Below are 26,103 nucleotides of genomic sequence, written 5' to 3' on the forward strand. Positions count from 1 at the left end.
TGGCAGGGACTTTCCTCAGCAGCCCATGGAGTTGTTTGCTTGCTGGAGTCATCCGAGTGTCTTATTTAGCTAGTTTGTGCAGGAGTGACCTATAGATTTGATAAAGCCTTTGTCTTTCCCCTTCTCTAACTGTGACAGACTTTATCCATTATTTTAGTCATTGAATGAGCAAAATGCTCTTATTTCACTTCAGGCAGGTGTCAGCAGGGCCATGGTACTCCAATGCTGGCAAAGGGCTCCTTAAAGGATAATTAATAGAAAGGGAGGGAATTACTCATCAGTCAATGTGCATGTGTTGCATTGGCACCCCACAGCTGAGCTTTGGCAAGCCGGATAGATTTGTGTCTGCAGTAGCAGGTGTCATCTTGTAAGAAAGGCAGGCAGATCCTGCCTGTGGCTGCCTGCAAAGCCATCAAGTCAGGCTCATGGCTGGGATGATTTTGACCAATTGTATTTTGTCAGTGTGACTAACAGCCTCTGTGCCGTGAAAAGTAATCAAACATTATTTCTTATGTAGGAATGACATCAGAAACATGGGAATTTTCAAATCAGATTGAATAAATGGTCTTATCTCCTGCTGGACAGGAGCCATTACCAGCTGCCATGGACAAAGATGAAAGTATTTCCTTGCTAAGAATGGATGGATTATTGCCCTGCTAGCCTGCTGTATATGGCAGTGAACATGCAGGTTTTAATCTTTATTTTTCTATGAAACAGGGGTTTGAATAGTCTCAACTTCTTTATAAATAAACAGGTTTTAAGAAATAAAAATTAAGAAGTCGTAGGCTCTTCTAACAGCAATGAGTTTCACACACTAATTTTGCACTACAAAAATAGTCAGGTTAAAGATCACACAAAAAAATAGCAGTGGATCCGTGATTTTATTACAGGTCTCATCATGATCAGGCACAGCAAATGACTTGCTGCTGGGTTTGCTTGTCTCCTTTCTGCAGTTTACACACACTTTCATTTCTCATGTGGTACTTTACTCTTAGTTGTATCATAATTGAACTTTTGCTGTAAATTGTTTCATGCAGCTAAAATCCTGGCTTGATTATCACATGCTTCAGGAGATTAACTTCTTGCCACTACACACACAATTGCCTGGTTCTCTCGTCAAATGCTCCACCCTGCACAGCACAGATAGTGCTAATGACAGGAGGTTGTGCCGTGTTCACGGGCCTCTGGGAGCAGAGAAAAGGCCAGTTCTGATCAGATGCCCGATTTGATTGCAGTATCATGATGGCTAATTACTTTAATAAGCATTCATGGGATTCAGAGATTGGGAGAAAAAAGATCACAAATACTATTAAGGTGTCAGAGATGTTGAAGGAAAACTGAAAGGGGTAAGTGCCAATTTCTGTTTTCTGGAATTCATGCTAATGTCACTGAGAGCTGCTGACAGTCATTTGAGGGCAGATCCTAATGCCCTTCAGGGACTGTGCTCAAGCTGTCTACAATATGTACTTAACTCAGGTGCTGTGGACTGCTTTAAATGTAGGAGCAGGAGTACCCCAAGCAAATCAGCCTACTTACCTTATGGGGCTGGTGACTCCCCCTGTCTGTGTAAGGGATGAAGAGAAGTAGTTGTGACACCTAACTGAGTACCGACAATAGAAAACTTGAATAGATCTCCATCACAGAGAGGGTGTTTGGAGTTGGGCAAACCCTGGGGAAAAGCTCTTCACTTGGGGAAAGCTGAAAGGAATTGGCTTGGGGAAAAAACAAACATGAGCTCATGATAGCACTTCTATTGTCATTCACCTCTAGATGAGGTTTCTGCAATATGTGTTAGCATAGACCTGAGGACTGAGGAGTTGTGTCTGCACATGGTGTTCAGGGTGGATTCCAGCTGCTGAGCCTTCATCCATGTATTTTCCACTGCTGTGATGGGCTGTCACTTGGCTCTAGCTCAGGTGCAAAATGTTTACACTGTACTTGGCAAGCGCAGAGCTGAGAACTCAGCTGCATCTGCCCCTGCACAACTCAAGCAGCGCTCACTAATGAGCATCTAGATGTACACTGAGAGGGGGCAAGCTGGGACTCTTCATTCAGGGAGGGTCTGGACCAGCTTTGATTCTAGCATGTGCATTGTGTAAGCAACCTGGATGGTGGCTTTAGACTTCAGGAAGGCTCAGACCCATGCTGACTGAGTACAGGTATGTGGCACCTGCATTTGTCTTCCACATGTAGCTCAGGGCATTGCTGGGTTCAGGCTGCAGGTTTCAGATACTGGAGAACCCCTTTGCTTGCAGTGTAGTCCTGTCTCAGCAGAGGATATCTAAGCCATTTGTCCTAACTGCTCCCAGGTTTAAATGGCAAAACCTTTGCACATCGTTTTGGTAGGAGATACTGTCTTAAATATCTTCCCCTACCTCAGGTGAACACAGTTTGCCTTAGAGGTGTGTAGAAGTATGTCTGGTTTTCCCAAGTATTTGGGAAAGTAGACTGAAGAGAAGAACATGAGTTAGAGGAGAGGTGTGTTGGACATAGAAATAAAAACATCTTCTTGTCAGACAATTTTAGAGTGACATTTTTAAAAGCTCTGATTTGAAGCATAACTCTTTTTCTGTGCACAGTATGAGACACAATGGGTGTGTGTTTGTAACCAGTTCCCCTGAACTCTGTGTTTGTCACTTTGAATTAAAACTCCTCACTACATCAACCCCTTCATCTGAAGCAGCTGCAGGTGACCGTCATTGTCAGCAGTAGTTCATGATCCCAGGGATATGTTCCTGGAATAGATATACCCAGGACATTTTGTGCATGGTGGCCAGCCATGGAAATCACTGTTCTCCATATATGCCATTTAACCTATCTTTTTATCTCTAGCCATTTTATTCTAGGCCATATTGAATTGCACTATTCCTTTAATGCCAGATAGCAAAGTGGTTCCACTTGGAGCCCTAAAATTTCTCCTGTGCAAGGATGTTCAAAGGTATATGCTACTCAAGTCTCTTCAATTGCGCCTTATGGACATGAAACTGGCATTTTGATGTATTCCTAGATGGATTCTTTTTATATTTTATTTTTCCATCCTCAGAATAGTGTGTTCTAGGTAGGACACATGTTCACGAAAGGATTAATTACTCTTTGCTGAGTCTCTTGCTGAATTTTCATGCTCCACAGAACTTCACAGCATAAACAATTTTACAAAAGAGAATTAACACAGTTTATCCCAAGGAAGTATCATCAGAATACCCAGTCTGTGTAATTAAAGTACTGAGAATGCTGCTTGTCTTCTGGAATAGGTACCAAGTATTAGGTAGAGTATTTAGTAAGCTCTATGATAATCATGCCCATTTATCATGTTTATGGGATAATGTTTAGGGAAATGTATCTGCTGTACTGCTTGGACAGAAACAGATATACTTTTGAAAACCTCAGCAGAACCTGTGGAAGTGCTTGTCCCCATCCTGAACTGACAGATGCCCACAGGAGTGTGTGCTGACAGGCCCAATGACAACTCATCCTTTTCCCTTCAGTCTGATTGAATTCCCAGATCTGAAAATCGAGTGTTCTTAATGCTTTTGGTCTAACTGAAATGTCTCTTCTAAACTGTAAGCCATTTATCTGAGTTCTAATCTCTCCTGCTGAGCTGTCACAGTCAAAAGGCAGATCTCCTTACCAGGCAGACAGATGCTCTGAAGGTGTAGGGAGGATTTCAATTTTAATGGAGACATTTTCATCTCTCTGAAACAGAAGTACTCCAAGGACCTATGTCACACATTGTCTGCAAGGGCTCATCTGCACTCCACATAGGGACAGAAAGCTAATTTGAGGTTGTCTGGCTGAAGGGTAGCCATATGGCACTGCACTTGGAGTAATTAGCCAGATGGGAAGGGGTTAATTTGTGGAGGGTCAGTGATATACTCAGGTGTCTTGAGTCCTTTCTGTGGGCACCACTGGTGTCATCTGGAGATGTCTTAGGGGATCTCTGGGATGATGCATAGTGCCGTAGTGCAATGCGCTGCATAGCTAGCATTTCACAAGGCCCATCCTTAATGGCAGTGGTCCTAACACTGCTGGGGGAGATGGCCATGGGCAGGTGCAGAGTCCCCGGGTGTGGGATTTTGCCCCCTCTCTAGAGCATCCCTGCAAGAAACTGAGTGACAGGAGAAGCTGGAGGCACTTCTGAAACTGCCTGTGAAGGTAAGGGTGTTCGAACATGTTGAGAACCAGCAGGCCTCTGGGGTGGCAACCAGCTGCTTTTTAGGAAGGATTTCAGAAGACCTTGTTAAGGGCATGGAACTTTGTCTGGCTAATGCTGAGTGCCTTGTGCTGACCGGGACTATCTCCTTGTTTTAAGGTCAAGTGGCAGAAGGATGACATGGACAACAATTTGAACTTCTTCTCCGTCTCCTCAGATGGTCGGATTGTTTCATGGACTTTAGTTAAGGTAAACAGCAGGTGATGATTTCTTTTCCCAGCCAAATTATGATTAATTGCCTCCAAAGTTCGATGACACATTAGTTTTATTTTTATATTTAATGAGCCAGGTTTGAAAAGAAGTGGCAGCAAAAGATTGTAGGTGCAGCCACAGCTGGGTCTGGGGCTCCATGTTAAACTCTGAAGTGAGCAGAACCAGCCTGCCCCTTGCTCAGGACCTAACCTTCATCCTGCCTGCACCTGTAGCAACCCACGGGCCTGAGTATGAGATCATTCTCCTGAGGCTGCAGGAATTCAAGACTGGTCCTTGCTTTGAAACTTTCTGTGTTCCAGGGGCGTCATCCAGAGACAGAGCAATCTATTTTCTTCCCCAGTGTTAAGACTCTTACCCCTAAAATGCTCCCCTATGTATTGAATTCAGAATGGGAAAGGGATGGTGCAAATTTCTTCCCCTGCTGCCAAAGTAGCACTGGGTAAGCTCGCAGTGGGATGGCAACACGCAGTCAGACAGGCAGAGGGTTTCCCCCTACCATGACATTGCTAGCACACACTCAACACAACTGCCTTTGATCACTTTTTCTTTTAGAGTACATACATTCACAAGAACTTAGCATTAATGTCCCTAAATGACCCTTAAATGTATGTCTCTGAATTTCAACATGTGTTTTTTTCTGTTGGCTATTTGATTTTACATTTTGAAGATTTTCAAATTCTTTACTTAAAAACTAATTTAATTGCCCTAAATACGAGTCTGCAGATGGACTCTGACAGCAAGTCATGTAGTAGAGGGTCTTCTGCAACATTTCTGTGATTCATCTGTGCTTGACTGTGTTACCACGTTATAAGCTGGTGTTTTTTTCTGTCCCTTGAGCACATAGATTTACCTCCTTAAGCATCCGTGGTGCGACTTCTAAGACCTGCATCCACTTAACACAATGCTATTTCTACTTATTCCTTGCCCTTCTGTTATAAACTTGTCCATACCCATACGGAAAGCACTGTTTTAAGATCTGTTTGAGGTGAAGTTACCTCTGAAATTGCCAGAGCTGGGATGTACTTAGCAGGCAAGAAAGTGGCAGGGGTGGAAAACAGCAAAGTTTTGGGTGCTGTTTGGGTTCTTCTTTTGGACAGAAATTCAACAAGAAAAGCAAGAAACAGAATGAAAAGGTTGTTTTGTTACAATCTGTGGGTTTGTACCCAACAAGGAGAAATGGATAATCTGCTTGAATGCCAGTTTTGCAAAAGAGCCATCTCTGGGTTTTATTTAGAATAAAATTGAAGAGACTCCAGAGGTCTTCTGCAAATCCATAGTATAAATAGGGAATAAATGAAAGAGAGCTTCATTAATCTTTTTGACAGGACTATACAGAAGTAAAGCTTCTTCAAACACTGATAGCTGTTTGACACTTCTGAAACCGAGAGCAGAAAGTGAATAAATTCATTCTTACTTCCAGCTAGATTTTGGCAAGCTACACTCAAAATTTGGATAGAAGAACTGTCAAATGTCAGCTTAGAGGCAGCTGATCTGCCTTGACCGTACTGGTTGTCTCTGTTAGAAATGGGCACGATAACTTTGGACAAACTGCGCGATCACACATGAGCTGTGTGTGCTTAGGCTATCATCTCGGCTTGGTTTTGGGTCATCATGAAGGTGTGAAATGGTGAGGAAAGATGCAGGACTTCTGCAGCTGGATGACTTGACTCTCCCACCTTGGGTGCACATGTGGCCTATCAAAAAGGAGAAGGAATCAGTTGGGCTGCAGCCTGGCATTGCTTCTCAAACTGATCCTCAGCAATCCCAGGGTTGATTAGTGGTTGTAGTTCACCCTTCCTACATGACCTAGAGCTAAATTACTGAACATCTCTGGACCTCCTTATCACTTGAGGCTAATAACAGCAAAAGGGAAATAGGCAGCTGCAAGGCCTAATTCACCAATGCTTTCAAAGTACTTTACAATTGTTAGGCAGAAGCAACATATTATTTTATTGTTCAGTGTTCCTGTAAGGCCAAACTGTCCAACAGCCTGTTTACTCAGAGGAAGATGCAAATGGCTCTGGGGACAAACAGCCCCAGGAACAGATGCATTTTGCAGACTGTGAAGCTGGATACAAAACAAAAGCAGCACAGCAGGGAAGTAAGAACTTTGTGAAGGTGAGAGGCTACAGAAGCTCTCCACAGAGGTCTCAGCCACGTGGGGGTGCCAGGAGGCATCTTCAGGGAAAGGCTGCAAAAGGTGCGTGCTTAGAGAAAAGGTCTTGTGTGGGCTACCTTTCTACCAGAAAAGAGAGTTAAGTGTGCTAGCACATCTCTGGGTCTGCACAGGTCATGTGTCTGACCTCTGTGAGACACACTGGTTATATCAATGTGACCAGCTGCGGGCAGCTCCACAACTGCTCTTCAGACCAGACCCGTGTGGCCACCAGGCATTGCTTAGACAGGACAGATGCTCTCTGGAAAGCAGGCAGACCTGAGAGCCTGAGCAGAGGCAAGTGCCTGCTTAGCATGCCCTGACTGCACTCCCAGCAGCCCACCAGCAGTCCTATTTGGATGGGCAGTGAGTGGCATTTGGCATATATTCTGCTCCTGAATTCTCGGGGCACTGCTCTTTCCAGTTCTTGCACACATACACCAGCATATAGGGCCTCTTCCTTAGCATCACTCATGCCTTTACCGACTGAATCTGACTTGAGGTAAGCCATGTGCTGCAAGAAGAGTGACTAAAAGAAAGTAGGGCTCCACAAACTGCAGGAGTCTGTCCTGCTTCTCGCTGCTCTATTAGAGAACAGTTACTGCCATCAATAGGCCAGGGCACGTGGGTGTGCAGCAGTGCAAATTAGTGAGAAGGAAGTACACCGTTTTATGGGGTTTTACCTTTATTGAACCTTCTGTAAATTTGTACCCCCAAAACACGATAAAAATGTCTTACAGAATGTGGTCCCCTCTGAGCTGCAGTATTGAACAGATGCTCACAAGGTCTTCTCCCGCCTTTCCTAACATGCAGTTCCCTCAGATTGACTTTGCCAGGCAGAATCTCTTTTTCTACCTGAGTTCTGCTCTGGGCTTAGAGAAGCTCCAACTAAAGCCTGATTCACTGAGCTAAGAAGTTATGTTTTGTTCTCATAGTGCTCCAGTGGGAAATCTGCAAATTCATGAAAACATCCAGTCCACAGCCCACACTGCTCACTAATTTAATCTTTAGTTCTTTGTTCTTTTTATCAGCCCCACAGTATTCTTATATTCATAACCATCTCCATTCTGCAGTGGTATTTTAATTCCCAAAGCTAGGCTAAGAATGGATCATTGCCCTCTCGCTGTTTCCTCATACTCACCCACATTGTGTCCATTTTCTTCTGTCTCCCACCTCAACTGTAAACAATTTGGGACCCAGCCTTTTTGCCCTGTGTCCATACATCACCTAGCACAGCAGTGTTGTGGCCTGCAAAGTCTGCTGGTAACAGCAACATTGGGCGCTTCTCCCCTGGGGGAGCTGCTTGCTAGATGTTGCTGTTATTTGAATCTCAGAGCCTGTGAGGTTGTGAGTATTGGGAACCGAGGCTGCTCTGGCAATAATAGCAAGATGGTAAGTTACTACCCGTTAGTTCAGATTTTAGTTAGCTTCGTGATAAATATGCAATACTCATCTTAAACCACACAGGGTGGTGTCACAACACAATGATTTAAGCTGACAATGTTAACCTCCACTCAAAAACGTTGACCTCAAAACCCAAAGCTTTTCAGGTCAGCTGCCTGTGTCTGGGTGATGTACCAGAGGCTCTCTGTTCCAGGGCACCACAGCATCAGTTTCCTGGGGGTTTTACGTACAACAGCATGTTAGCAAGTTGCCAACTGCCAGTATGAAGCATTAAGCAACTTTTGGACAGCTTTTTAAAATTCCTCCATAAAATTTGCCATTTCAAAGTACTGAATGTCTATGTATTGTTGCTGTGAAGTATGTTATTCATGTGGAATCTCCTCTGCCTACAGAATGAGCTGGTTCATACAGATGTCATCAAGCTGTCAGTAGAGGGAACAATGACCCAGGGGCCAGAGAGGCTGCAGCTGCAAACATTTGGTAGGAGCCCAAATCTTTGCCATGCTGGTTAATTACTAATATAAAGCCTTTAATCAGGCATTCTGGGGAATTAAATTGGGAGTGGGGTGCTAAGATGAAAGGAGCTAAAGAAAGGTTATGCCTCTTTGCTTTCATTATGTAGTAGGGCAAAGTCTGTCTAGAGCGATGGGCAAAAATTGAGTCAAATTTTGCTGGTTACATCTTGCCTTTACTTGCAAGAAAAAGATGAACATTAATTCAAAAAATGTTTTACTGGGATATCCCGATGCAGACAAGGCACAGGCATTACCTGTATTTGTCAAAACTAAGTCAATTTTGTTCTTTCTGCCAGACCTTGATCTGGACTGGCCAAATTAAGATGAAAAGCAGCTTTGCCCTTTCTGGGGTGCACAGCTCATCCAGCCAGTGGTGGGATGTGCCTTATTGGGTTATGTCTTTCTCAAAGCGCAGCATCTATTCTGAGCTACTATATTAGTCTCCCTCTATACAAGGTGGAGACAGTGCAGTCCTAGGCTGAATCCCCTCACTCTGACCATCCTGTGTTTGAGACAGGATGGGATGAGTCAGCTGTGGAGGTCCTGGACCACACAAGGAGCTTGGAGAATCCCCTAATCATCCTACTGCACCTGCTTTTGGCTGTGAAGCTGTGATCTGGGTTTGGAGAAGGCCCCTGCCCATGGCATGGGGCTTGGAACTAGATGATCTTTAAGGTCCCTTCCAACCCAAACCATCCTATGATTCTATGATTTAAGTATTTCTGTGTTTCTAGGGTAGTAATTGCTGAACCATTTTGTTTGTGAGAAGGTTTGTGTTGCCACATAGGCTGCAAGAGATCAGCTAAAGCAGTACACTGCAGAACTCTCAGGGGCTTTGGGATTATTTGTTAGCGTTAGCGCGAAATGGATTTTCAGAGACTTGTCTTGAATAGCTAACAAACTATTTAAATGTTAAAAATGCAGACAGGAATACAGGGTTGAAATGACCTTAACAATTCCTTTGAGGACTACATTTTGTTAACGTTTAAGACAGCTGCCTTTGCAGAAAGTTCTCTGTAACTATGTGCTTCTGAGCCTTGTCTGCTTGTTTCTGTTTCTCATCTGATGATTACTGTGGGTGTCCCTGCTGGTCAACAGCTCCAAGTTGCTGTCACACTCTGCAGACATCCCATCTTCACACAAGTACCCTGCTGAAATTTTCTTTCACTACCATGAGAATTGGCACTCTTGGATGATGTTGCATCTGCCTTGGGAGCAGAAGCTGCAAAATCTGAAGGACTCACATCCTGTTGTGGTAGATACCTGTTTTGAACACAGTTCACAATGTTGCTCGATTCAGGGCTTTTGAAGTTAAGAGAATCCTTCTGTGCCTGGCAGAGGATTTCTTCCCAAATCATATCCTTTGCTATTGGCTTTACTGAAATGAGCTTGCTAAATGGCTTCTGAGCTAAGAATGAAAAGGGCACAGGGAGGTATGATGTGGTGTTTTCTTTCTGGGCTCTTTTATGCATGGGAAACCATTTGTATTTTTATGAATACTGAACAAACAAAAAAGATCTGTCATTCCCCAGTATGAGGCGAGCCTGGTCCTCATGGCTTTTACATTTGCACCAGTCATTTTATATTGTTACCAGAGTGAATCCTGGTCCAATCTGTTCTTCCAGTTCCTTTCCAGTTCTTCTAGTTTGCTTTTCCGTTCTCTGCGTTGGATTTTCAAATTGCAGGTCTTGGGGACAGGCACAGCTTGGAAAGTTTTTGTGGAAGGGGTGGCTCTAATTTCTTTTGGGAGCTTCTGGCTAATAAATCACTTCTGAAAACACTGACAGTGTGTGTGTACCACAGGCAGAGTGTGTGCCGGCCAGATGAACCAGTTCTCTGTCTGACAGACTTTTCTTCTGTTAACAGGCTGTGGGACATCATTTGATTTTCACAAAAAGATAGACTATTTGTTTCTTGTTGGTACTGAAGAGGGAAAGATCTATAAGGTAAGAAGGCTTTCTCTGTCCCTTATTTTACATCCCCTGACCTGTGTTTGTCTTTCAGTTCATCATCTTAACTGTTTGCTCAGGCAGTGACAAAGGTACAACTTCAGAGCCTGGTCCTGCCCTTGGATCCCTATGGTGAGCCTGAGACCAGTACAGAGCCACAGAGGGTCGCAGAGAGCTCTCTGCACAGATCCAATTAAGACCTTATTTTGCAGAAACGTTTTTCATGCAAACTGCATCCCAGAATGCTTTGCAGATTGCAGCTGTGCAAGTGAGGCGCTATGATCAGAGCAGAAGTTAAAAGGCATTGATCCTCTGCCCTCATGGCTATGGGGAAATGGCAGGGGAAAATCTCAGCTCTTTTCCTTTTTAGACCTGTTATCCCATGAGCAGTGAGGCTAATGAAGCCTCATTTCCTATGGATCAGTATCCCACAGCCCTTCCCTTCCACAATTACATCCCAGATCCTTTCCCCAGTCCCACTTTCTCCTTGCCCTCCTATCTCCAGTTCTTCACTATGTACTCCAATCCTTCCTCCCTCTGATGACCCCCATGCTGTCCCCAGCTCGGTGATGCCACCACCAAGCTATAACCCTTGATTCCTGCAGGCAGTGCTGGCTGCCTCCCCTCCAGTGTGCTCCTGCAGCCTTATGCACAGTTCCAGCTGGGAGCTGTCTGCCAACCAGCTCCAGTCATGTGATGAGGGCAGCAGCCAAACTTTCCTTGCCCTTCCTGGGGTGGGGGCATCTCCCAGATGTTTGCACTCTGGGGCCATCCCTTTTTATAGAATGTGTAAGACCTTAATATTGCCAAGTCCCACATGCAGCCAGCTTTGGCTGAAGTTGCCAGTGAGGTCAAAAGTTGTTTGGGAGGAGAGACAAGCAGACAGCAGGACACAGTCATTGTGTTTCCTTAAGAAATCAAGCCAAAAATAGGAAGTTTCAAGATCTGCTGTATTTAGCCTTGAAAATAAAGCCAGTAGTATCTTACAGAACTTTTGTTTACACAGCATTCCTCTGAGCTGGCTTTGGGGCTTTGTTAATATTGTAGCCACTGTTGGGGGGTGGACCATCAGCAGGAGGCTGATGTGCAGGGATCCATCCAGCCATCCCTGAAGGATGCTGTAAGCTCCTTCCCTGTGTCTTGCCTGCAAAAGAGAAACAAAACAGAGAAAAAGAACCCAAAGGAAGTCATATTCTGAAATCACTGTCACTCATTTAGGCAAGATGGGATTACAAACAAATATGTATCACTTCCAGAAGGACGATGCTGATTGGAATCTCTCCCTCTGCCAGGCAGTATCTAGGGAGGATTTCTGGGCAGTGCTTACTTGCATTGGACAAGACAAGTGCAGAAGGGAGGTGGGAGAAGTGGGGGGACTGATGGGCTATGGGCAGTGAGGTAGGTGCAATGACTTTTTTTTGATGCTTTCAGGATACACAGCATCTGTTCAGACACGGGCAGATGTTCTGAGTTGGCTGGTCACTCATGGGAGTTGATACCCTGGGTATTGTACTCTAAATTGTTTGGGTACTGTTGTGCCTAGTCCTGATCAAAAAGGCAGTAAGGAACCACATGTTTTAACTTAATCTATGCTTAGGTGAGTTATGGATACTCAGTGGATATCAGCGTTAGGTGGGGGCCACCAGTTTTCCTTCAGGAGAAATGTTTAGTCTGGTGTCTTGGCTGAGTTACATAGCAAAGGAAGTCCTTCGTGGAGAAGCACTGGATAGGAACAGAATTTGGCAGCATCTGCCTTGACAAAGCTGTAGGTGTACCTGCCTTGGATGATCTTCAGTGAAACTAGAACTAGAATGGGATTTTGCTATAAGAAGTAGTCCCAGACGTGAAGACACGGATATTTTAACCAGTTCTGGGTGGATCAATGCAGAGAGATACTGTCATACAGAATCTTCTCTTTTATTGGTGCTAAGGCTGATTTCAGAGTTACTGGTAAGCAGCAAAACATTCCTGCATTGGTGGGCCATAGGGAAAAGTGGGACTACTCACATTGTGCAACACTGCCCTATAAAATGCAAGTGTTCCCGTGGGCAGGAAGAGGCAATCTTCCATCAGATTGTATGGGCTAACACAGGGAAGAGACATCTTGTGCCTAGCACAAGCAAGCCTCCATAGTATCCACAAAAACGGGGGGAAGAGTGCACCCTTAGCATCCCCCAAGAGTTTGCTACAATCAGTTTCAAGACTTTTGGGATTGGCTGCTGCTCCAGTCATTTCTCGTGGACTACCACACACCTTCATCACACCCTTTACTGAAACACTGCATGCTGAACCCAGTATTGGAGCTACCCGTGGACTGCCTCCTGGAGCCTTGCTCCACGCAGATGCTGAAAACAGTGACAGTCTTGCAGCTGTTCGAGCAGCTCTTGGGTCCTGTGGCTGCACTGAGCAGGAGTGAGCTGCTCAGGTGTCTGTGCTGCCCTTGCCCTTGCCACTGCGTGTTGAGTGAGAGGGACGGATTCCTTACACGCTGTATGAGTCAGGGCTGAATTTTAGCTTATTTGTTAAATAAATTGGTACGAGAATTTCAGGGAGGCATTTTTTCAGAGACCAAGCATGCCCACAAATAGCATGATAATATGTTAATTCCTTAGCTGCAGAACAATTACAGTGAATTTTTAAAAATGGCTTAGTTAATAGTGTTTCTGAAGCCAAGAAATCATTATCTTAATTACACACAGACCTATCTATTGCCCTTTTATGTAGAGGACAAACTGTTTCTGCATTAATATGATTCTGTAATGCAAAACTGCCTCTTTGCATATCCTATTTGCTGTTTAGGAATTGTTCAGCTTTAGTATCACAAAGTATCATCTCTGAGATTCATATTGAAACATTATTGTGGCTTCAACTCTGGTCATAATTACTTATTAATAAACAGGGCTTCAATGGAAAAAATGTGATGAGATTTGAACATATTCATGTAAGAGGGTTTTTTCAGTCTTAAGCAGTTTGCTTGAGAGTGTAACAAATTAATATAATAAAACTCAGTGCAAGACTATATAGGAGGAAAAGTTGATGCTAATTTTAAACAAAACTAATTTCCCTCATTCATTCTCTCATACTAAGCACCAGGACATTTGTATCTGTGTGGTCAGGACAGGATTTCTTGTGGTTATACAGATGACAAAGGATGCTGGCTGCTGAGTCCTTATCTCATCTCATGGGTTTTCCTTAAATGATGATGACAAACTGGTGTTTGGACAGCTTCCAGTGACCGTTTAGTAATGGCGAGATCATTTGCCTCAGTGTCTAGTCTCGCTTTGTCTTAGGCAAAGTTGTTTTCCCTGTCTGGTTATTTTATGGGTTGAGTTCTGTTCCTCATCTTCTTGCCACCTTAGCTTTGGGGCTTCTGTTTGTTCTGGTTATCTTGTCACTTGGCTGACTGCATTTGCCATCAATTAACACAGGTTTTCTCCTTTACCATTTCCTGTTGTTTCTCCTGATGCATTCACATGCCTCTGTTTCCATTCATAAGTGTTTCTACAAATCTTAGCATTTCTGTTACAGATCTCTAGCAAAAACCAAGGAGACCCTCTGGTGTTGCTGATAACAGCTGTCCACAACAACAGTTTGTGCCAGTGGTTTCTGAAGAGCAGCTGGGTGTCCTGATCTGTCTGAGAGTGCCAGTGTTGGACAGTACTCTGTTGCCAGATACAAACCTCCTTTGAAAAAAGATTAAATTTTTTATTTCTATGTTGCCTAGAATCTCAGCTTTTCTGTTAGTGAACCAAAGAAACCCTCTACATTATAAGGAGGGATATATATATATGTATAAAATAACCATCCATTCACCACAAATGTGGAGGAGTTTTGTGTCAGGATTATATCTTGTGTAAACTGGAATGCTGTTAATGAAGATTACTCATAATTTTTGTTCTTGGAGATCTCCTTTCTTCCCAGTATTCCTCCTCTATGTTTTGTAGCCCTGTTACCAGTCTTCTTTGTACTGGTTTCCTATATTGCCATAGACACTTCCTTGCTTTCCTGTCTCATCATAAAAATATAATTTACTATTCACACACATCTATTACCATTTAAATAGGAGAAAAACACTCTCAGCAGATTGGAGCAGTGCTCTAGGAGATCAGAAAGGCTGCACAACTGCGTGCTCCCTGAACCTACTTATCCTCTTCAAAGCTGTCTTGTCAGGAGTTAGGCATCACATTTTCCAGTGGTTTTGTTTTCATCCTGACATGTGTCTAGTAACAGGAGGGTTTTTAAAGTGAGTAGTAGGGGAAGACTTTCCTAGCAGTCCTAGTTAGCTCAGGAATTATTTTATTCATGAAAGTCATACTTCTTTCTGGGCTTTTTCTCATGTTTGTGGTGTTTCTTAGGAAGAACATGGCACTGTCTGGCAATCAGAGATGATACCAAAGGTTGGGGTGAACACAGTATGGGGCTGACAGGCACTGCCAGAGCATGATGTATGGCTTTAGGCTAAAGCAGGCATGCCAGGTTCATTCCTCACAAGGGACACAGACAGGTATCTGCCCTACAGAACCCTAGAACCCTTTTTGCTGCTGACTTCATAGGAACACTGCAAATCCCTTTCTTGTAGGGACCTGGGCCTCAGCTCTGGGCCAAATTTGCAGAATGCAAAGCCAGTGGATCAACACATCCCAGTGCATGACAGGCCTCCCATACTAGTGCCCGGAGAGCTGTATTGATCAAGGGCCTAGCCCCAGTGAGGCTTTAAAAACAGAGTGCTGAGCATCACAGTTCTGTGGATGCAGGCAAACCTGGTTAGGATCTCACTCTTCAAAGTCCTCATGTATTAGGGACCTTCAGTCCATATACTTGGAAGGCCAGACAACTAAAGCAGCTTCTCTCTTGTGTTAATTACTTGTGACCCATTCTGTCTGTTCCCAGCAAAGTGACTTCAAAAGAAGCCAAGTACCAATTTTCTGGGTGGCTGAACATTAAGAATTATGAAGTAAAGTTATGAAACATGCTATTAAAGGAGATTTCAGTCCCACAGTTACACAGAGAGACAGTAACTCAGAGTATGCACTAAACTATTAGCAAACTATAGACACTGTCAGTAAATCTCAATGGGACACAAGCCACATTCCTGTTTCTGCTTCCTACCACAGCAACCCTCCCAGGGCTGCAGGAGCTATTGCTGTGTGAAATGTTTAGCACCCTAAATCCAGTACTTGCACCGGTGCACAAGAACATCAGAACAGGTCTGCTTACCCAGTCAGTGAGTGTCATGTGTAATAAACAGCTAAACCTTATGATTAATTAGAGCTTTGGTTTGCAAGAATTAAAGTCATGTAACGCTTCAGCAGTCCTGCTGTTCAGGCAGATGATACGTTGCTGCATTCATCAGGGAGAAATGAAAGGTGCTGAAGGTCCTTGTAGTGACATTACCAAGGCAGCCCAACAGAAAATCCTGAAACCACCCCAGCCTGCTGTGTGGTTACAGCTTGTGTGTGAGAACACAACCAAGAGGACATTACTTGTAAGATGAGGTCCTTCTTGCTAATGAAGGAAGCCTCCAATGCCGTCAGAGGGGCGGAGGTGTGTACACACATTTTTCTGTTGTACACAGAACTGACAGGGTCTATATTGAAGCCCATATTCTGCTTGTGCAGAAAAGTAGATTGTAATTTCTCCCCAACTTAATGGGTTCAGGAAGGTGATGGAGCTCCTGCAGTGGAGAATGTGCTGTGGAGCCTGGCTCTGCATGTAAATCCAACCAGACAACTTCAGTTCCTGTCTCTGTATTGCAGAGGGGAACTTGGTGCTGCCTGCAAGTGGGGTGAAGCAGCATGTATTAAATTATTTTGTTTCTGTAGCACCTCTGGGTACCAGCCATGTCTTCCCAGCCAGCCCAGAAGAGCCTGGGAGACCATACAAGTATTCAGAGGCATCTTTCTGCAGGAATATGAGCTCCAGAAGGTCAAGCTGCAATTACTGACTAGTTTTTTCCATTTCAGTGTTCAAAATGCTATTCAAGCCAGTTTCTGGATGTGTTTGAAGCCCATCACATGGCTGTGGACTCAGTCATCTGGAATCCATACCACCCAAAAGTCTTCATTTCCTGCAGTTCTGACTGGACAGTCAAGATCTGGGATCATACCATTAAGTAGGTCTTGCTGGGTCCAGCCGTGGGCGGGGAGGTACAGCCTGACATGCCAGCTGCACGCATAGACTTATACCTCAGTCTCAGTTTCCCTCTTAGGTCTTGATATGGCTAATTGCTCTCTTATCTCCAGTTTTGGGGCTGGTGGCTCAGATTTGTACTTCTCAGGTATGAGGCATAAGATTTGGCATCATCCACCCCAGGAACTTGCCAAGTAGTGCAGCTCAGCACAGAGCCTGACTGCTTTGCTTTGGACCTGGCTTTCTTCAGTCAGGACCTGCTGTGGCGGGGTGATTCTGGAGCAATGCTGTAGAGAAATATCAGGGGCTGGCTTATGGCCTCGGGGGCCAGACATCTCCTAAGAGCCAGAGAGGAAAAAAAAAAAAAATTGGAACATTTAAAAATGCATAATGGAGTTCGGGGTTAGTGGTTGAGGAATGTCTGGTTTCAATCAGGAAATTGATTTTGTTGTAAATCAGTCAGAGTCAAGTATTTCCTGTTGCCAATACTGCTGTAATGTTCAATGTTGTTTTCAGAAGTCCAGAGAGGTAATCACTTTTTCCTTTATGATTCTAAAACAGAGAGACTCCATCTTGCTGTTCATGTTGGGGAGGAAACGTTCAAAATGCATTCAGAAAGAAAAAATCATGCTACCTTTCTTCTCATCACAGCAGGACCCATCCCAACCCATTTGGGCTGATGCTCAGCTTTGGCTCAGACCCTAGCTAGTATCTGACATAGAGAAGTACTGCATCTCCCACTCTTGCATCTGGCCTTGAACAACACAAGCTGCAGCATCAAAATGTTTATACCTCAATGTTTCGCTTCCAGAACGGCATATGTTTAAATGAGTTCTTCTCCCTGGATCTTTTTTTACAGGACTCCGATGTTTGTTTATGACCTGAATTCTGCTGTAGCGGATGTTGCTTGGTCCCCTTATTCCTCCACAGTCTTTGCTGCAGTCACCACTGATGGCAAGGTGAGAGACTGGGAGTAACACTGCTCTGATTTGAGCTGAGAGAAAGTCAAAGGATATTAAGGCTGAGTGTGGGGACAGGTCAGCCCATGTCAGGCAGCTGTAGATCTCCCATGAGCAGGAATCTGCTACAGTGACAAGCTGACTTGGCTGCAGCTTGCTTGAGCTGCTTGCCTCTGGATGGTAGGGTCACTTTGGTAGCTCAGGGCCCTCAAACTATTAATTCCTCTTTGCTCTGTATGATTACAGAGGACACAGAAGTCATAAAGCAACAGAGATCAGGAAACCTGCACAGCAGCATTTCTTATGCCTTCTTCCCCTCAGGTCTACCACACCCCTACAAGCAACACGGCCAGAAATCTCTGAGCTGCAGCCCAACCATGCAAACAGGTGATGTTAAATCACAAATCAATGGGCTTTTAGCAGATGCTGAGGATCAGCTGCACATCTCACTGCAGCCTTGACAAACCCATTAGAAATGCATGTGGGCCCTCTCTCAGCACAGTTGCTTCTTGGGCGGCCAAGCCCCACCAGCCCCTCTAGCATAAGCAAGCCAAATTTCCCTGCAGTCCTAGCTTGCTCCTTTTACTCCAGGGATGGAAGTACTCAGAGGACAGAGAGGAAAGCAGGGTTCAGGGAACAGGCTGCTTTTTCCTGTGCTTTCCTGCCTTTGACATGCATATCCCTGGGCATCAATTCCTTACTCCTCAATGCTGCTCCTGGTTTGAGGTAGTTTTGCAAATCCATGCAAGTCCTTGCTTGCTCTCATTTTGACCACATCGGTGCAGGTGTGCAGCTTGCACATGCCAGGAGAAAAACACTTAACTCCCTCAGCGTGAAATCAGCTTATTAAACCAGTGCTTCTCTGGGGATGGAGAGACGATGCTCCAGATCAGAGCACCCCTCATATGAGATGACATCAGGGCATTGGTTGTGAACCTCCAAGCTATAGAGAAGCAATAGAATAAAGTGTTTATATACTTATATTGATATTAAAAAATCAGTTATAGTAATATGCCCAGGGTCAGCCAATAGAACTTTATTCCAATTAAATAAAATCAACATTTTCCCACTGTGCAAGGCTGTCTCCAAGAGTAACGATTTGGTAATGAAGTACTTAGACCAGTCCTAATACTGAGATGATGGCAGTTATATTTTTGCCCCTAGCCATCCATTGTAGTAGCTCAGATGGTTAATTTGGACTTGGCAAGTAGCCAGGGCACATAGCTATCCATCAACACTGGTTTTGTACTGTAAGACCACATTGCTCTGTCACCATGGGCTGTATATTTTACTGGTATAAATTGGGAAGTCTGTGCAGTTTGGCCAAATTACTCTAGCAAAAAGGTGGCCTTTATATATCTCCATCAATGAATTGATGCCTTGGCAACTTTATTGCAGTTTAACCTTTATGTTATAGCAAAAAATTCATTTCACTGATGCACTGGCTCAGGCTGTGAATTTGTCTCTCTGAAGCTAAGCAATAGAAATCTTCTCACTGGGGCACCTGGTCTCCCTTGGAAGCTCAGGGTACCACAGCCTACCGAAAGCAGTGTTGATGTTTTTCCCTCGCAGGCAGGGTCAGGACTGGGCTCTTTGTTCATGAATCTGTCTGTCCCCATTCTCCCACATACCAAGTGAAGGGCCTGCACAAATGAAATACATGCATTCAGTGTTACACATCCTCTGACTTGTTTTCCACAAGTGAAGTTGTGGGTGCCCTCAAATCTGGCAAGGGTCCTGCTGACATTCATAGCTTCGATTGAGTGCTGGGGTAAGCAGTGCAGAGAACTGTGGGTACCCCAGCTGTGTCCTGGCGCCCAGCTGTGGGGAAGAGGTTGGAGATGTCTGCAGGCTGCAGGCAGTGATACATCCTGGGCAGCGTGAACAGATGGAGGGTAAACACTGGGTGTACTTGGATTTCTTATTTATGTGGTCAAGCATCAGCAATGATAGCTCAACTCTGGAGAGGCTTTGCACTACTCACTTGGGCCAAGTTCTTTATCAGAGCTTTACCGGCTGCAGAGAAGCTCCTAAGGGCTGGGCAAGAGTTTGTGCAGTGGGGTCTTTCCATAGACCCCTAGCTCGTCCTAGCTACTGCTGTAGTGACTCTAGTTGTGTTGTTGCAGTCACATTAGTGGCAGCATCCATGAACCTGGAGTTCATATGAGTTTATGGATAAGACACACAACTGTCTAACTTGGCAGCACTGCACCCAGGGTATCTCACATTGGCTATCCTACCTTGGATCTAATTCAGTAATCCTAATTATATCCTAATCTAGTAGCATCTAGTTCTACTTTATGCCTTTAATCCCAAACTCTGAGAAGACTGGCTGTCAGCCATGAGCAGCCCAGAAGTGGGCTGCCTAGCAGGAGAGGTCCAGGCAAGAGCTGCCTTCCCATTGCAGTAGGCTGGCCAGCACTGATGCTGATAGAAACTGTGGGTATCTGTGTTGGCCATAAACAATGCTGTTTGCAGCAGGGTGTGCCTGAGACATAGTTTCTATTTTGAGCAGAACCTTCTAGATTTGCAGTGGAAGTGGAATAAATAGTTGTTTACAGCCTTTTTGTTCCTGGACATATTCCACTTTGTAGTAGAGTGCACTTCTTGGGAATAACTCTGCACCTTGCAAAGGGCAGTCTCCATTAATGCTGGGAAAAAACCTACTTTAACAGGATATTAACAGCATATTCTGTGATTCTATGATACAGAAAACTACAGGATGTGCAGCCAGAAAATAAAACATTAAAGGCCTCCTGCTCATAAAGAGCCTTTAGCTTTGCATCCACACATAATTATGCCTTCAAAACTTGAAGGTTGACTGGAGGTCATTTTAAATTCAGGCCCTAATTACAGTCTTAAAGGGATACCTGGCATATTTTGAAAAACCCATTTCCTTATTCAAGCTGGTGCTGTGTGTCCAAAATGTGTGTATCGGCTCCCTAACTCTTAAGACTGACTTGGAAACTGGAGCATTTTAGAATCTCCATAATCCCCATAAATCCAGGAAGTGGTCATTTAAGAAAAGCTGTGAATATCAGGGGCATTATGATAAAATGTGTGTGTGGGCAGCTGGGTATCTGCTTTGGACAGCATCACCTCTTCATAAATAACCTGAGTATGCACATTCTGCTGCTGGTGCATTGGATATTAACTGCTACTATTGCTCTTTACCATGTTCTGGGTAATTTCCTTAGTGTTCTGCTCTGCCTGATGGCCATTTTATTTCAGAATGAGCATAAATGATTTGCAATGAAAATTGAAATAAAATGAAATGATCAGTGAGACGTGCACATCCATGCCAACACTGCCTGGAAAACCCTCTAATTCTATAAGTAGGTGCCTGAATAAGTGGCCTGATTTTAAAAGGACTGGACAGTTAGCTGCTTTTATGGAATGTACTGTCTGCTGGATGCACTCAGAGTGGTTGCTATAGAGCATTCAGCTTTGGTTTCAATCAGTGTGCTAAGTCCACTGCAGTTTTGCTCTGTGATTGCATTCCAGATGACACTTAGATTCCTTGAAGACTCCATAGTGGTTCCTGAAGCAGACAGGTGGAGGGATCTGTTATTTCTAAACAGGAGTCCTGCAGCTCAGTTGACTGGCAGAAGCTCTGTGATCCCTCCAGGCCATCTCCTACAGGGAGGGACCTGGGTGCAGATACTGATGTGATTAGCACTGAAATAAGATGAAGTTAGAGAATACCTGGTTTAGTTTAGGTTGTAAATGATAAAAGCCTAACATGAAGAAAAAGGCTATCTGGGATGAAAGACCTACTTTGGAAATAAAAAAAAGGTGGATGTGCATACCTGGACCCTTACACTTAGGATGCACAAAATCTGGGAATGTTGGTCAGCTTATTTTAAAGACAGGCGGCAGAGAAATGGGGAGGGATGGAATTCAGTCCTTGTGGCATTCAGCAGGATTTGCCTTTGGGAGTTTGCTGTAAGCCCATCTTAAACTTACACTTAAAGCAGAAAAAACACCCTGAAACATGTAAAAGTGGGAATTATCCCTGAAATTTCCTTCTTGGGCTTCTTTTACTTACTTTCCTTAAATACAAAAACAGCACTGACAGGTTATGCTATGCAATGCTGCAGATCTCCACTTCTGGCTCACTCCAGGTGGGCGGATGCTTTCTTGTGCTGAATTCATGCATGTGTTGTTACCCCTGTTAAAAAAGCCAAAGACACCCATGTCACAAGTGTCCCCAGATGGCTGGATCCCAGGCTGGGGACCACAGCTGCCCCATGCAATAGCTGTAATGGTGTGGTCAGGCTGGGCTTGTTCAACCTGAAAGAGGAACCCAGCAGCAGCCTGCCAGTTCCTACAAAGACATCATCAAGAAGTTTGAGCCAAGCTCTTCACAGCAGTGCATGAAGGGACGATGAGACACAACAGCTGAGAAGAGTTGAAATGAGAGATTTGGATGGATATAACAAAAATCTTTCGCTATGAAGGCAGTCAAGTAATGGAACAATTTGCCCAGAGAGGTTGTGCCATCTATGTCCTTGGAGGTTTTCAAGACCAGATTGGGTAAAGCCCTAAGCAACCGCATCTGACCTCAGAGCTGATGCTGCTTAGGGCAGGAGGTTAGAACAGAGACTTCTGGGGGTCTCTTGCAACCTGAATTACCTTCTAAACCTGCAGTGCTAGGAAATGTCCTTGTGTGAGAAGGAGGATCCCAGGGGGTTTAGAACAGACTTGGGAACACGTACTAAGTACAAGTCCATTTGCTGTCATGTTTTTGTGGTCTGTGTCCTTCATGACTAATGCAGCAAGAGCAAGGTGATGTTATAGCCATCTTTAGTAAATATTGATAGCCTCAAGATAAATGCCATCTAAGTGTGCACTCTGCAAAGGAAGTTGCTTAGACATATGCTCCAGGACTTCTCCTGATTATTGAAGCTGTTGACCTTTCAAGATGTGAAATTCTTGAAACAACACAAACCTTCAGGAAATTGTCTAATGGTTTGTGCTGCTCAGGAAGTAAGTGTGCCCTTTCCTACTATTGTAAACATATTTTACTGAATAACTCTTCTGTTTGAGAAGTCTTGAAGACCAGGTTCCTGTTGTGTCTCATTTACAGGATAAGATGCTGAAGAAATGCGTGTTGTCTTGATACCCATCCTTTCCCAGCTAGGAGAGAAACACTTGTTTAGCGCTGGCATATGTGTGTGTGTTCATACGGCAATTTGCAGAGACTTGCTGTCCATCCAGCATTGACTGGTAGCAAAAGCCAATCTGTCTTTAAAAGCATGAATGATTTTGCAGATAAGAGGCTTGATAAACCTTTCAGGTTTGCAAGTATTTCACTGGGTATTTTGGACTTAATCCTGCCTCTCCTTGCAGGCCATGAATCAGGGGTGCAAGGAGACCTCTCGGCATCAGTCAACACTTTTGCCCAGAGAAGTCATGACTGTGAATCTCTCATGGCTACAGCTGTCTCTGCTGCTTCTGAGTCTTTCCTCCTACCTTTCTGCAGTAGCCCATGGGGTCCATCCATGCCTTATGGGGCCACTGCTAGCTCTGCAGGGCTGGGGTAAGGCATCTCCTGGCTCTCTGGACCGTAGCTGGGGCAATTGCTGGGGTGTGAAAACACTAAATGAGTTCAGGTCCCATTGCGATCACCCACAAGGATCTTCGAGTAAGGCTGAAGTGGGCAGAGGCTTTCTCAAAATGGCTTTGAAATTGCATTCACAGCATGAGTGGTTGTTTTCCAGTAAAACTGTTCGTTTTCTTCTGCCACAAAACCTAAAAGGTTCTTTCTTATTCCCTGCTGAATCTTTAAGATTGATGTGGACTGCTGGGCAGACTTCTGTCTGCTTTAAAACAAGGGCTGGTGGCATGTCAAAGCTCAGTGAGTTAGATGGGCAGAATCCCTGGAACTGATGCTGCCTTCACTTTGTGCCAGTTGGGCTTTTCCTCCCCCAGCCACCAGACTCTGTGCATTGGCATTTCTCTTCCCTAGCAGCTGCTTTTCAGGAATAAAGCTGGCTTGGAAGACTTTGGTTTGCCCTGCAGGGTCTGAAGCCCTCACCTCTATCCTACTGCAGCTCTCATCCTATCATAGGGTGCTCTGGTGAGCTCCGAGCCTCAAGATGTGCATCAGACACCTCACGACACTACTGCTCACTCACATCCCTTAGCTACTCAGTTGCAGGTGAGGTGACTTTTCAGCACAGTAGTTGGTTTCAGTGCAAAGTCAAACTGATATATTTAAACCCCTTTTTGTCAGTGGCTTTTCAGGAGTTGGTTCTTACACAGATGCTTGCAGGCCATTTTTTCATTACTAGAGCTATTGCTCTTTCAGGTTATGAAATGCAACATTTTGACGAAACCCTGCTGAGATTAACTGGTTTGTTCAGCCACACCAAGGAACAAAGTTTGTCTTTTTGTGCTTGCATGGACATATGTGAATGAAAAAATGACTTGAGCAGCATCTCCAAAGATTTTGTTGATTCATCTGTTAAACTTTGCATAAAAATCTACAGGGAGCACAGAGCCCACCAGGAGTATCTGCACGAGTTTAGAAAGCTGCTTTGCTCTTCATTATTGGCCACCTCTAAGAATGGCCCCTCACTTAGGTTTGCAGGTGGGCAGCATTGGCATTAGGGCCATTGAGAGCCTCCATCAGTCTGCCCCGTCTCTGTCCTGCTGTACAGAGACAGCAGTTCCTGAACCTTGTCATTTATTGTTTGGCATTTTATAATGACCTGAAATCTGTGCTGGTTTGTTTTAAATGCCAGTCTCCAAACTGTGACAGTTTGGTATCTGCCATATGAACAGCTTTGCTGGCCTGCCACAAGGCTGCAGGTGGTGGAGGCACTGCTTCTTCTGTCAGCCTTGATGCTGCCCTTGCTTGTGCGACTGCCTGCCTTCACCCATGCCCAAGCCTCCAGCACTGACTCTCCGTGGTGGGGCACAGCCAGGACCTTGCCAATGTGTGAAGAGGTGGAGCTTGGTCTTAGTCTATGAGGACCCCATTTCAGCCTGACATCAGGGACTGGACTGTGGGTCACAGAAGAGAGGGTGCAGGGGGACTGGCACAGCTGGGATGTGTTTGCATAGCACAGCCTTGGGAGGTTTGCCCCAGGGCACGTAACAGACTGGTTGAAACAGTCTCCCAGTTCTTCCCTAGGTATTTGAGATGGGATAAAGTAGGGAAGTGTCAGAGGACTGAGAGAAAGACTCTTTGCCCAGTATTCAGGAGCACGACAGTGCAGGACAGATTAGGCAGCCTAAATAGGCTATCCAGAAAGATGCTGAGACAAATCATTGAACGGTCTATTTTAAGCACTGATAGATCAAGGAATAGCCAGTCTAGTAAGGATATAGTAAGACCATATCACATGAAACTGATTTAATGCTGTTCCTGAGAGTAACAGGCCTGGTAGATCAGAGGAGGGAGATGTAATGCATGCTTACAGGTTGACTTTGGGAACACTGTTGACACAAGCCCATAAGCAAACTACTAGGTAGGTGAGAAGGTGGATGTGGCACGATGGAAGTCATCCTCGGCAGACTGTGTGGTGCAGCTAGGGATGCTTTGGGGACTGGGGCTGTTGCTGAAAGCCAGCAGTAATTGTGGGGGGATGAAGGGGAGAGAACTTACAAGTGTTTTGGTGCCAGAACTGGAATTGTAAATGATCTTGACAACCTCAGCACAATTTGCAATCAGTGAGATGAAGTTCAGTAAAGACAGAAACCAAATGTGCAATATGAACACTAACTGGGGAAGCAGCAAGACTCTAAGGGAGGCTGGGGCTGGAGACTGCCTGCACTGCATGCTCTTGCTAACACTGTGCTGCTGAGTCAAACCCTGGGAGGTGCAGGGGAGAGTCACCCTGTGAGCACAGCCAGGGCTCAGGCAGGACTTTGGATGCTGGTACCATCTCTGCTGTTGCAGAAGGGATTGCAGTGTAGTGCAGAGGTATTGGCTGCTACCATCTGCCTAGCTGTTGCATGAGTTCAGCACAGATTAGTTTCTCTGTTTGGCTTTTACCTTTCAGAAGTAATTTGGAAAGTAACATTAATTTTAGTACGAAAGTGAAGAGCAGGAGGAGGCTTTGTGATTCATTCTGAAGCACACTATTAATGTTAAAGAGTGAAAAAAAAAAAAGTCATGGGCAGTATAAGAACATCATATTAGACCTAACTGAAGTGCAGCCAGCTCAGGGGTAGGATGTATCAGCTATTTAGCACCAGATAACAGCATTCAGAAGTGTGCAGGACTGAGACATGAAGGAGATTATCCTAATCACTGAGACTTTCAGAGCAGAGCCAGGAGGGCAGAAGTGGAGACTGACAAGGCAGTTAGCTGGGATAAACAAGCACTTTCTTGTAAAGCAGTGTAACAGGGTTTCCAAAAAGGTATGAATAGCAGCCCTTCTATGTACTGAGGCTTTGATTTCTTACTGACTTGTGGGAGTTGACTGAAGTCAGCTGAGGCCAATGCTGTTTTCCTAGCATGCCAAATTGGGAGTGACCCAGTTCTTACTGAATGAGGCAAAGCTGAGAGATGCAGCCTTACAGTGAAGCGTCTCCTACAGTTAAATCAGGTGACATA

The 26,103-nt window shown here is 44.6% G+C and overlaps 1 protein-coding gene across 3 annotated transcripts in view; it reads left to right on the forward strand.

Annotated features, from left to right (window-relative positions):
• The window catches only part of DNAI1 (dynein axonemal intermediate chain 1), a 150,702-nt gene that overhangs the window by 90,542 nt on the left and 34,057 nt on the right, over window positions 1–26,103 (forward strand). For all 3 annotated transcript variants that reach the window (XM_005436899.3, XM_027801990.2, XM_027801991.2), the window contains 5 exons: window positions 4,310–4,399; window positions 8,375–8,462; window positions 10,364–10,443; window positions 16,410–16,558; window positions 17,435–17,534. In XM_005436899.3, coding sequence (XP_005436956.1) covers window positions 4,310–4,399; window positions 8,375–8,462; window positions 10,364–10,443; window positions 16,410–16,558; window positions 17,435–17,534 — 507 coding nt within the window. The remainder of the gene's footprint in view (window positions 1–4,309; window positions 4,400–8,374; window positions 8,463–10,363; window positions 10,444–16,409; window positions 16,559–17,434; window positions 17,535–26,103) is intronic.

This window comes from Falco cherrug, chromosome Z, assembly GCF_023634085.1.
Source record: "Falco cherrug isolate bFalChe1 chromosome Z, bFalChe1.pri, whole genome shotgun sequence".
NCBI classification, from domain to species: domain Eukaryota; kingdom Metazoa; phylum Chordata; class Aves; order Falconiformes; family Falconidae; genus Falco; species Falco cherrug.